Raw genomic sequence first — 13,325 nt, forward strand, 5'->3', positions numbered from 1 at the left:
GCCAGAGTGCTGTTTAGGACATCTGCCATTCTATGAGTCTGCTGTGTATCCCGCTTCCCATGATGGATCGTTCTCTCCCTTTCTGATTCTATCAGTTAGTATTAGCAGACACTAGTCTTGTTTGTGTGATCCCTTTGACTCTTAGACCTATCAGTGTGATCCATTGTGAACTGAAATTGATCACTTGGACTAGTGAGATGGCATTGGTACATGCCACCTTGATGGGATTGTATTGGAATCCCCTGGCACATTTCTAACTCCACCATTCGGGGCAAGTCCGACTGAGCATGTCCCAAATTGTACATCTCCTCCCTCTCTTATTCCCAGTCTTATATTTAACAGGGGTCACTTTTCAGTTAAAATTTAAACACCTAAGAATAATTGTGTGTTAATTACGGAGTTCAACCAACAATACTAGAACAAAACAAACAAAAAATACTAAAATAGATAAACTATTACATTGTACATCAACAGTCAGGACAAGAGCTGATCAAGTCCCTGTTTTTCATAGTGTCCATTTCACTTCAACAGGTTTCACCTTTAGTGCTCAGTTAGTTGTCGCCGATCAGGGAGAACTTATATTTGTCCCTTTGGGACTGGCTTATTTCACTCATGATGTTTTCCAGATTGCTCCATTTTGTTGCAAATGACCGTATTTCATTGTTTTTTTACTGCTATATAGTATTCTATAGAGTACATGTCCCATAATTTCTTTATCCAGCCTACTGTTGATGGGCATTTGGGTTGGTTCCAGGTCTTAGCTATTGTGAATTGAGCTGCAATAAACATTAATTGCAGACAGATTTTTTGTTTGCCAACTTGATTTCCTTTGGGTAAATTCCAAGGAGAGATATGGCTGAGTTGTATGGTAGGGTTATATTCAGGTTTCTGAGGAATCTCCAGTCTGACTTCCATAGTGGCTTAACCAGTTTGTATTCCCACCAACAGTGGGTTAGTGTCCCTTTTCCCCCACATCCTCTCCAGCATCTATTGTTGGTAGATTTCTGAATGTGAGCCATTCTAACCGGGGTGAAGTAAAACCTCATTGTGGTTTTGATTGCATTTCCCTTATTGCTAGTGATCTTGAACATTTTTTCATGTCTGTTGGCCATGTGGATTTCCTCTTTTGAAAAATGTCTCTTGAGGTCCTTGGCCATCTCTTAAGTGGGTTGTTTGTTTTGATGTTGTGGAGTTTCTTGATTTCTTTGTAGATTCTGGTTATTAAACCCTTATCTGTTCCATAGTTTGCAAATATTTTTTCCCATTCTGTCGGTTGCCTCTTCACTTTCCTTTCTGCTTATTTTGCAGTACAGAAACTTCTCAATGTGATGCAATCCCAAATGTTAATTTTGGCTTTGACTGCCTGTGCTTCTGGGGTCTTTTCCAAGAAGTCTTTGCCTGTACCTATATCTTGCAGGGTTTCTCCAATGCTCTCTATTAATTTGATGGTGTCAGGTCGTAGATTTAAGTCTTTAATCCATGTTGAGTGAATTTTTGTGTAAGGTGAAAGGGTCTTGCTTCATGATTCTACACATGGAAATCCAATTTTCCCAGCACCGTTTATTGAATAGACTGTCCTTACTCCAGAATCATATGGTTTTTCTTCTGCAGTCTGTTAAAGTGGTGTATCATGTTGATTGATTTGCGAACATTGAACCATCCCTGCATGCCAGGGATAAATCCTACTTGGTCAGGGTGGATGATCTTTCTGATGTTTTGTTGCATTCTATTGGCCAGAATTTTTTTTTTTTTTTGACAGGCAGAGTGGACAGTGAGAGAGAGAGAGAGACACAGAGAGATAGGTCTTCCTTTTTGCCGTTGGTTCACCTTCCAATGGCCTCCGCGGCCTGCGCGCTACGGCCGGCGAGCTGCAGCCGGCGCACCGTACTGATCCGAAGGCAGGAACCAGCTGTTTCTCCTGGCCTCCCATGTGGGTGCAGGGCCCAAGCACTTGGGCCATCCTCCACTGCACTCCCGGGCCATAGCAGAGAGCTGGACTGGAAGAGGGGCAACCGGGACAGAATCCGGCACCCCGACCGGGACTAGAACCCGGTGTTCCGGTGCCGCTAGGCGGAGGATTAGCCTGTTGAGCCACAGCGCCTATTGGCCAGAATTTTATTGAGTATTTTTGCATCTATGTTCATCAAGGATATTGGTCTGTAATTCTCTTTCAATGCTGCATCTTTTTCCAGCTTAGGAATTAAGGTGATGCTGCCTTCATAGAAAGAATTTGGGAGGATTCCCTCTTTTTCGATTGTTCTGAATAATTTGAGGAGAATTGGAGTTAGTTCTTCTTTAAATGTCTAGTAGAATTCAGCAGTGAATCCATCTGGTCCTGGGCTTTTCTTTGTTGCGAGGGCCTTTATGACTGTTTCAATTTCTGTCTCAGTTATGGGTCTGTTTAGGTTTTCTATGTCTTCCTGGTTCAATTTAGGTAGATTGCTTTGAGCTTCCTGTGTTCTTTTGCTGTGAGGTTTCCTTCCTTTACCTTCTTTCATATTGGTGACCGTGTTTCTGTGTTTCTGTGTGTAACACATCTTTAAGCATCTTTTGCAGGGCTGAATGAGTGGCGACAAATTCTTTCAATTTCTGTTTGCTATGAAAGGTCTTTATTTCACCTTCATTCACAAATGAGAGCTTTGCAGGATATAATATTCTGGGCTGGCAGTTTTTCTCTCTTAGTACCTGGGCTATGTCTCACCATTCCCTTCTAGTTTGTAGGGTTTCTGATGGAAGTCTGCTGTGAGTCTAATTGGAGATCCTCTGAGAGTAATCTGGTGTTTCTCTCTTGTACATTTTAGGATCTTTTCTTTCTGTTTCACCGTGGTGAGTTTGATTACAACGTGTCGTGGTGAGGATCTCTTTTGGACATGTTTATTAGGGGTTCTATGAGCTTCCGGTACTAGGATGTCTCTGTCCTTCTCCAAACCCGAGAAGTTCTCTGCAAGTATCTCACTAAAAAAGCCTTCTAATCCTTTCTCCCTCTCCATGCCTTCAGGAACTCCTAGAACCCAAGTGTTGGGTTTTTTAATAGTATCCTGTAGATTCCCGACAATATTTTTTAGATTTCTAATTTCCTCTTCTTTTCTTTGGTTTGACTGTATACTTTCCTGTTCTCTGTCTTCTAAGTCCAATATTCTCTCTTCTGCTTCACTCGTTCTGTTTTTAAAGATCTCTAATGTGTTTGTCATTTGATCTATTGAATTCATTGCATTATGGTTTTCGTCACTATCACAGTTTCATGTTCTACTAGTTGCTTCATTTCATTTTGATTCCTCCTTAAGATTTCATTTTCGCAAGAGAGATTTTCTATCCTGTCCATTAATGATTTCTGTAGTTCAAGAATTTGTTTTTGAGAACTTCTCAATATTCTTATCAATTTTTTGAGATCTGCTTCTTGCATTTTTTCTATCTCGTCATCTTCATAATCTTGAATTGAGGTGTCTTTATCATTTCGGGTTGTCATAGTGTCTTCTTTGTTCTTTTTACCTCAGTTTCTTCGTTTGTTTGGCATTGTGGAGATATTCTTTGGTTTCTTTGCTGTGGTGTTCTTTCTCGTTATACTATGATTCTATATTAAGTGGACTGTCTGCTTTTGATGGAGCTTTAGAGGCTTGAGATGGGTGTGGCCTGAGAGCTCTGTTTGGTTCCTCAGGGTTAAGGGTGTGCCAAAGATGACACTCCCAGGTTAGGCATGGTAAATCTCTCTCTCTTTCTTTCTTTCTTTTTTTGATTCAGAAGGGAAGAATTCCTGAGTGGAATTGGAGGTAGTTAGCAGTGGAATGATATACCCACAGGAGGCAGAGATCAGAAGCTCTTTCCCAAGGACCACACAGGGAATATGTGCTGCCCTCAGTGTGGGCTCAAATTCTCCTGCAGTCTCCCTCTGGGTCGCCAAGGTTACCGAATTGTAGCATCTCTGGAGAGTACTCATGTGAATTCCTTGAGTTCTCTCCCCCACTATCTCCTTTTTCACAGTCTTAGTTCATTAGCACCATACATTCACTAGGTCCACACACACACATACACACACACACACCCCAGTCAGGTTTTTCTGCTAGGCTAAGGGCGGGTGCAGACCTGAGGTCACCCTGCTTATGACGTATGTCCAAAATGTCGCCTGCTCTTTTTCTTGCTCGCCTTTGAGAGGTGAGCAGAGAGAGAGAAACTCGTGTCGGTAGTGGTCACTTTTTTTTTTTTTTTCCACTGTCTTCGAGTTAGCCTGGTGAATTTTCCTCCACAAGGTTTCAAGCCACGTTCTCTCTAGTCTTCTCTTTCCGCTTGCCCGCCGGTGTTTCAGGCTATTGAGGTTCGGCTCACCTTGCGTTCCAGCGCTGGTGTGTTGAGTCTGCCGCTGGAGTCCCGAACTGTGGACTCCCATGCTCTCCACAGGTCCACTGTGAATCACTAGTTCTGGAAGAGTTTCCTCTGCTGTTTCTTCCCCTACTCTTCCTTGACCCTGCAGTATCTCCACTTTTATTAAACTGTCTCTTCCTGGACTATCAGTGTGCTCCCTTCCTATTCCACCATCTTGCCGCTCTCCCAGGATCTAAGTCTGGTTAAATTTTTTAAAGTTTTATAAATTATCCCTTAAAACTGAGAAATGAAACAATGAGTAAAGAGTTAAAAATTATTGAAAAATTATCCAAAGATTATGTGATTGTGACTAACAAAGAAGTTAAAGGCATGCATCGGAGATTCAGCCAGAATCTAGTTACCTCTAATCTCTTACTGGCATCTAGAAGACAGCTTAATGATTAAACTGCTCTTTCGCCATCATTTTTCTTATTGCATTAAGGAATAAAGAAATTTCAGGTAGTCATTAAAGTGAGCACCTCAGCTGATGATAAATGTAAAATGACATCAGCTGGCACTAAAGCCAAATGGTTTCCTGATGCTGACTGGGCTCCATACTGAGCTAGCTTTCACCTCCCAGTCATGGCAGTGCTAAGCACACTGCCTTTATGGGAGAAGAGGAGGAAATGCACTCCTGGACAGTTTTGGTCCCAAGTTTACATTGGATGACAGGAGAAAATGCACTCTGGATGTTATTGCTCCACATTTACATATGATGAGGGGTTAATAAGCAGGCCTCCTTAATTCTTTGCTTATTTACCAGCTCTGTATGGCACTCCACCTTAGCCTGGTTAGAGCTGGAAAGGGAGTCAGGAGAGACCCAGGAGTCTACTAACACACAAGCAGAAAGAACAGATATGAAAGGTTCCTGCTAACTTGACTCTCTGTTTGTGTAAACTTTGCATACCTCTTTTTTGTGTGTTGGTATTGGTGGTAGTGGTTAAATTAATAGAAATTCTTAGTAATTTTAGTATATGATGTTTTATATTGGTAGATCAAGCCATAAATTTAAATTGCATTACTTAAATGTTAAAACATGAATTTTTAAAATAGAAGTATGCACTCATATCATAAACTACTCTGCTAATATAGTTCAGGTTATTTAGATTTAGATAGAATACCAGAACAAGAAGGTATGAAGGATTATAAACATAAGGATTTCATGAAAAATCTTTCCTTTTCTTTGGTTGTTGTCTTAAAATTGTTTAGTATTACTTTACAAAATTCCAGGTATTGGAGGAAGAGTAATACCTATATTTTGGAATAAGCATTTCTTAGTAGGATTCTGTGTAAGCATTTAAAAAGATAAAGTACAAGTGTTTGAGATCCTTGTCTAAAATGCATTTATTCTTTAATGACACTTGTAGGGCAGTCTGAGTTGTTCCTCATTCTTTCTCTTTTAATGATCTTTAGGTAAATACAGGTATTTATTAACTTCCATTTTATATTAAAGTACAATTCAAAAGGTTGACTTCTAAAAGTAAAAAATACAACAAATATTGAATTTAAAATATAATTAGTATTGAGATACTTTTGTTTTCCATACAAAATTTTTTACATGATTATTTTGAAGAAATATTTTTAAAGTTGTTTGATTTATTCCTTTTTTTATTTAAGTATTTTTAATTGTCCCTTTGAAACATACTTATCCGTATATACAGTAATTTTGAAATTATGAAGTCTTCAGACATGACTTTAACATTTAAAATATATTTGTACAAATTATGGAGCTTTTTATAAAGATTGAACACCTTATCTTTAAAAGGTAAACAAATTAACTCAAATATATTGAAAATGTCAAGGGGCAGCGCTATGGCGTACTGGGCTAAGCCTCTGCCTATGGCACTGGAATCCCATATGGATGCCAGTTCATGTCCTTGCTGCTCCTCTTCTGATCCAGTACTTTGCTGCAGCCTGGTAAAGCAGTGGAAGATGGCCCAAGTGATTAAACCCCTGCACCGGCATGGGAGATCTGGAAGAAGCTCCTGGCTCCTGGCTTCAGATAGGCTGAACTCAGGCTGTGTGGGCATCTGGGGAGTGAACCAGCAGATGGAACACCTTTCTCTCTGTCTCTCCCTCTCTATGTCTGTAACTGTACCTCTCAAATAAATAAATAAAAATCTAAAAAAAAAGTAAATGATAATTTATGTATAACCATAGTAGACATAAAATATAGCACTCTCCTCGCATTTTATATTTTTTAAATCCCAGCTTATCTTCTCTCATTTCTTGATCAGTCTTCTAAGTTTTTACAAGTTGGGGATTTTTCATCAGACTTGGCTGGCTTTTTATTTTTGCTTTTATTGGTTGCTTAAAAAAAGAATTACGTGTTCTGGTCACTTATGTCTTAAATGTGCCCATATGTTCATTTCTAAAATTGTCCCTGGAATGTCTGCTTCTGCTCTTGAGAATCTATCTAGTCTAATATACAAGTTGAGAATGCCAGCTTAAACCTTCCCTTCTCTACCTAATTCACACAGGAGAAAATAGCCCCTCGGCTCTCCAGCCTATGCCTGTGTTGAAGCTGTCTCTGGATAAAGCTGAAATGTCTCAGTCTTTATTTCTGTCTCTCAAAAAGGACAGCTGCAGCGAATTACTAGAATTTCCTTGAGAAGAATTCTGTCTCAACTAGTGCACAGTTCTAAGTGCAGTGCCTCATAATCTTTGCACTGTAGCTCAATTCAGATTAGGTACAGCCTAACAAATTCATATACATATAGTCCCATTTTCCCTGAAGTCTGGGTAGCCTCATCATGGTATGATTCACGATAGCATCACCAACTAATTTATTGGAAAGTTTCTCTGCCTCTGAGTGTGGAGTCAGGAGATTCAACAGTGAGTAGTCTTCCGCAATTCTTTCATAGGCTCCCATTCCAAGGCTGAAGCCTTGAGAGTTATTAGCAACCACAGTCTGCCTATGTTTTACTGCAGCAAAAATGTCTTCAACTTTAAGTCACACAGTGTTTTGTGTGTGTGTGTGTGTGTGTGTAAAGTAGTCACACTAAAATTTTTCGAATTTTTTAAAAAAATATATCTTTTAGTTTCACTTAAAGTTTGCTGATACAGCTATAACAGATGTTGTATCTAAATATTTATTCCTGAGAGACTCTCTCATCAAGTAAATCCCTAGCTCATCCCCTCTTTCTTAATTGCTTATCTCAGACTCCACCAATTTAAATTTAGCATGAACTTACAGTTTGTGAAGTTTGGCTATACATTTATCTACCTAATAAACTAGTTCCATTGACAGTTCCCTAGTGCCACATCAAATTACCTCAGGTCCCTTTACAACTACTTCTTTATTCTGACATCTGTATTTTCTTTCTTTTTGATTGTAGAATCACTTTGCCTTCTTTATCCTTCCCTCCCTCTCTCTAATCAGTCCCCAGTTCATTCATTTTTTTCAGTAAATTTAAAGTACCTCCTTTATGCCAGAGTATTAAGAGTAGCTGCAAAGTCTCTGCTTTCCTGAAACTTAAAAGCCTTTGCACTTCTTCCTTCGTAATGCAGTTTAAGTCTGCCTTTCATTATTGTTTCATGTCAGAAGAGTCGCTGCAACCTCTTAATTAGTCTCCCTATGTTCATCTTGAGTTATGTCCACTAAATTAATGTTTCCCAGGTATTTCTTTTAAACCTTCACTAAAATTTAATTCTTAACACTGAGAATATACTAGTTATCATTGCTTGAATCTCTGCAAAGCACCCACTCAGTCTCTTCATATTGTGAGTGGGTAGTGATATTCCTGCTTTGTAGATGAGAAGATCAGCTGGCATAGCGGCAGGTCTCAAATTCCAGCTTTCTGAGAGTCCAGATTTCTTTTACCAACATCAAGCCTTTGTCTCCAGGCCCACGCCAGACTGAAGCTAGGAACCTGGAAAGTCCATCTGAGTTTCTCATGTGGGTAGCAGGAACCAAATTACTGGACCATCATCTGCCAACTCTCAAGATGCATTAGCAGGGAGCTGGATCAGAAATGGTGCAGCAAAAACTTGAACCACATCTCACATAGGGGACATAGACTTGCAAGCAGTGACTTAATCCATTGTGCCACAAGCCCTACACTGCAATATGTTGGTTTATTTATTTATTTATTTATTTGTATTATTCAGCAGTCACTGAAGAAGGAATCTGGGCAATGAGAAATACTATCACGTCAAAGTGCTTTTTAAAATATATATAATAAAAATAGTCTCACACAAAAACAAATTGCTCACATTTTGGTGAGTTTGCATTCCCAAGCTATGTTTTTAAAGTCTAAGTCTATTTTTCTAACACATTATTTTCTTACTTGATTTTTTTTCCTCTTGCTAATTCCTGGGCTAACTGCTTCTCCTCTGTCTTCCTCCTTTGCCTTCTTCCTTTCCTCCTTTGCCTCTGCCATTCTCCACCACTTTGTGAACTTACAAAATGATTTCTTGTTTTTGTTATTTAGGTAAATATTTTATCTCTCTAACTAGATTAAATAATTCTAGAGGATAGGATTCTTATTTTTACATTTTAAAATCTCAAGTAGAGTTTCATATGTCATTATTTTTATAACTATATAATTACATAGACTAATAAAATCATTGAAAATGAATTAAAAGGTAATACTTGTTCCTTTATTTCAGAGTCAAAAATTCACCACTGAAACAGTCTCCAGGTTATCAGATGGAACTAGTTATTCAGTTGGTATGGGTGGCTGGAGAACCACCACAACAAATAACCAGCTTGGCAGTCAATTCTTCCTATGGACTGTAAGTATAAGTTTTGTTTTTTTTTTGTCAATTTTTTCTTAGTATGGCATAAATCATTTTGATTATAAAAATAGAAAGGATGGGCTTTGTTATCACCTAAAATATTATATAACTTTTTCAGGACAATTTTGATGGTTGTTTGGTTCATAAGTTTATTCTGAATAATTTACTTTGAGTATTCATATATTGCTTCCTGACATAGAGATAATATCACATGAACCAATGAATTATTTGAAATAAAGGTTTTTTAAAAAAATATATTTTGAAAGAGAATGACTATTTTTCACCTCCTGGTTCACTCCCCCAAATGCCTGCAACAGATTGGACTGTGCGAGGCCAAAGCCAGGAGCTCAGAACCACATCCAAGTCTCCCACAGGGTGGCAGGAACTCAAGTACTTAAGCCATCAGCTGCTGCCTCTCATGGTGCACATTAGCAGAAAGCTCAATCATAAGTGGAGTGGGTACTGTAGCTCTGGCTTTCTGATATGGATGTGGGCATCCGAAGCAGCATCTTAACTACTGTGCCAAATGCTTGTCCCTTGAGGTAAAGCTTTAAAGTCAATATATCCTGTCCTGGATAGACTCCCAGAAATAATTTTATTTTTATTACTCAGTGTAGTGGAAGACTAACAAGAGAACACCAGAAGACTATCATAAACTGATTGTGCACATGTTGAACCATAGCTGTGTAATTTGTTCTTTCTACTTCCAAAATTAACTTGTCTAATTTTAAAGCCATAGCAGTGGTTTAGTTTCATCTATATACAGGAATATTTCTTCTGTCAATTCATGTCTTCAAGTAAATAGAATTAATTGTACATACATGAATATTTCAAAAAGTATGTGAAAAAATGGCATTAAAAGATTTTGGCCATTTCAGCGCAAAATTGTTTTGAAGTCCATGCATGGTTTTTCCATAATACGCAATTTCTGTAAACTTTTTATGAGAAAACCATGCACAGATTTCAGAATTTTTACATTTTTTTATTAAGATTTGTATATATATTTAAAAAGGAGAGTGACAGAGAGAGAAAGAGAGAGATCTTCCTGTCCACTGGCTTTCTCACCAAATGTCTGCAACAGCCAGAGTTAAGCCAGTCCAAAGCCAGGAGTCAGGAAGTCTGTGCAGTCTCCCACATGTGTGGCAGGAACCCAAAAACTTGTGACATCATCTGCTGCCCCCTAGGTGCTTGAGCAGGAAGCTCTCTCAGAAGCAGAGTAGCCAGTACTTGAAACAGGCACTCCGGTACAAGAGGCAACCCACCCCACTGTGCTGTAACATTCTGTTCCCACTCTCCCCCACGCCCCGCCATTGCAATACTAAAATTTTTAATTGTTTTTTTCCACAAGCATTTTGAGGCTCCTTCATACTTTTTATTACAATATAATAGACTTACAAAACATTTGTTTGGTTTTTAAATTTGTTTCAAAAATCAGCATTAAAGTATAAGAAACTTCTTGTTAAATATTCAACCCCAGAGCATTTTATGATGTGTAGATATTGTCTCCTTTCTGTGTGTTACCTCCTAGGGACTTTTGATCCTTTTTTCTGCTGGTAGCTACTGCAGCCTACTCTTGTAGTTGTCCACCTAGTTTAGTCTAGTTATTGTCTGAGATAGTCTCCTCTCAAATTTTAATTAATGTCTCCCACCAAGTAAGAGTATTAACCCTCTCCTATTAAATATCTTACTCTTCACAACCATAAAGGAAACAAATAGGGCATAAGAAGAACCTATAGGAAGTTGCAAATGCGTTGATTACAGATCTTACCGAGTCACGGTTATATTTTCTTTGGGCCTTTCTGTGTATTGTAAAAATCTGGATAAGTTGCTAAAACTGTATAATGTGTAAGACCATATTTAGGGCTTCAACTTAAAAATCTAATTATCTGGCTCTTGTCTAGCAGTATTCAGCTTGAATTGAATTGTAGATTTTTCCTCCCTGGATGTGTCATGAATTCTTCAAACCCCCACAGTACTTACTTTAGCTTATTTACTTGAGCATGTCCTGTCTTAAGAGATCTAAAAGAGTAAAAATTATTTATTCATAGTTGATTGAAATGTAGTTTCCTGATTCATAATTGAGAAGGTACTACAAATACCTTGAAGGGAGACCTCCATGACTTACACTCTCTACTTTTATTTCTGTGTAGGGTTGTAAAAGCTTTCCCTGATGTATAAATCCATCCTTTCCTGGTGGAGGGGACTGTCTGCTCTGAAGGGTGCAAAATGCCTTTGAGGCAAACAATTCATGTTATGTTGTTTAGTGTGGAGACTTACAGTTCTGATCAAGGTTCAGCTCCCATGCTAAATATTTTTCCTAAGTCATACTAATAATTGATTTAGTGATATTAAATAATTATTATCTACAGAAGATCTAAAATAAATAGTTGTACACAAAGACATGTAATCTGTATTCCCTCTCCCATAGTTACCTTTTGTTTCAAAGAATTTTCTGAAAGTCCCATCATGTTTCTTTCTTCAAATTTATAGACTACCATACATGTTCTTGTGATCATTTGTGCTAAAATATTTGCTTGTTTCCTATTAACAGAGTGGTTTTTGGTAATTGTAATGGCATTGCTATGGTTGACTACCTCCAGAAAACAGTGCTGCTCAACCTGGGCACTATTGAGTTATATGGCTCTAATGATCCTTATCGGAGAGAACCTCGGTCTCCTCGCAAATCTCGACAACCTTCAGGAGGTAAAAAGAAAGAGGAAAAAATGCTGAGCTTTAGGATTTCTGTAAATGCTGACTTCTGTGAAAATGAATACTTTTGTTAGTTTGTCTGATTTAATCTATGTACAATCTGGAAAAACTAGCAAAAGTATGTCTTTGTTTTGTAGTTACTGCTCTTTGCTTTTGTTTTTAATCTCAAATTTTATCTAACATCAAGAAAGAAACACAGTGTCAGATCTTCAGAAATGTTTGTCTCATTATTATAGAACAAAAGTTCTTTTCAGAGTTTTTGCCCCTTATTGTTCGTTCTCTATGAGACCAATAAATTCCTTGTTTTGACCATTTAATCCACAGAAATCATCCCCATATTTTAAAAAAAAAAAAAAAAGCACAAGTGAATTTGAAATCTTCAGAAGTATAGCATTTTCGGATGTCCTTGTTCAGTGCAGGTCCAAATTCACTTAGAATTCTCTTTTGTAGCTTTCTTAATTTTCTGTGATCTAGGTTATCTTAAATGTTTAAACACTAATGCTTCATGGAACACTTGAACAAGTATAATTAGTGACATTTACTGGTACTTTTTGCCTTTTTTTAGCTTCATGATACACATAGAAAATGGCATAATTGTATAGTACCCAGGGCACATTAATGAGATGCCCAAGTGGAACTGGCCTGTTTCCTTCAGTTTGCCCTGGGTCTGCTCAGATGGACCAGAGACCAAGGGGATCCCTATTTGGGGATATGTAACTCATTTGCAGACTATCGGTGTTTGTTGGAACACCTACAGGGAAGCTCTGATTGCTATTTCATCTCTCAATGCCTCTGAAAATTCTTCCTGAGATTCTGTTTTCAATTGACCTAAGTACATAATTAGCTAATACTGCCAATTTTATAACTCCTAAGAAAAATATATGTAAAAGAATATAGACCTTCCATTTACTTAGATTAGATTTTTCTTTTACAAGTTCTTTTCCTTCCATTTCATTTGTGAGTGTGTGATCATTTTGTCATGTAATATCTTCAGCAGAGATTGTTGTCCCAACCACACCATTCTAGTATCTTTGTCTGCTTTTTATTTCCTCCCCTTTTCATTGCTTCACTAAGGTATGCTGATTGTGACTTCTTGCATGTGCGGCGTTTCTAGCTTATATTCTGAGTCTGTGAAAAAGCTGCGTTCTTCTTTTTTAAGTAAGTTATTTATGTTGTGGCATGTTTGTTCTTGTGTATAAAATCATTGTTTTTTCCCTCATTTATTTTTAAAAGAGCATATTAAAATATTCTCTATCTAAAATGTATGCTCATTGCTTAGGTTCATCTCATAATATGTATATGAAAAAGCTATTTAACTGCTTGTATCTCAACCTTATTTTCTTTATAAAGCAAAGAAACTAATATTTAGTGTTAGAACATTATCATGAAAGAAAAGATTTTTCAAAGGTTTTCAAAATTTAAACAATTTCATGCAACTTTTAATAGTCCTAAAATTAGTTGCTCTTCTTCTTTATACCTTATGGTGATACATGAAATTGCTAGAAATTAAATGTCTGAAT

General features: G+C 37.6%; 1 protein-coding gene across 5 annotated transcripts in view; it reads left to right on the plus strand.

Annotated features, from left to right (window-relative positions):
* The window catches only part of STXBP5 (syntaxin binding protein 5), a 228,252-nt gene that overhangs the window by 146,529 nt on the left and 68,398 nt on the right, over positions 1 to 13,325 (plus strand). For all 5 annotated transcript variants that reach the window (XM_062186890.1, XM_062186892.1, XM_062186893.1 and 2 more), the window contains exons 17-18: positions 8,968 to 9,093; positions 11,648 to 11,799. In XM_062186890.1, coding sequence (XP_062042874.1) covers positions 8,968 to 9,093; positions 11,648 to 11,799 — 278 coding nt within the window. The remainder of the gene's footprint in view (positions 1 to 8,967; positions 9,094 to 11,647; positions 11,800 to 13,325) is intronic.

The sequence above is a fragment of the Lepus europaeus genome, chromosome 3 (genome assembly GCF_033115175.1).
Source record: "Lepus europaeus isolate LE1 chromosome 3, mLepTim1.pri, whole genome shotgun sequence".
Lineage (NCBI taxonomy): Eukaryota > Metazoa > Chordata > Mammalia > Lagomorpha > Leporidae > Lepus > Lepus europaeus.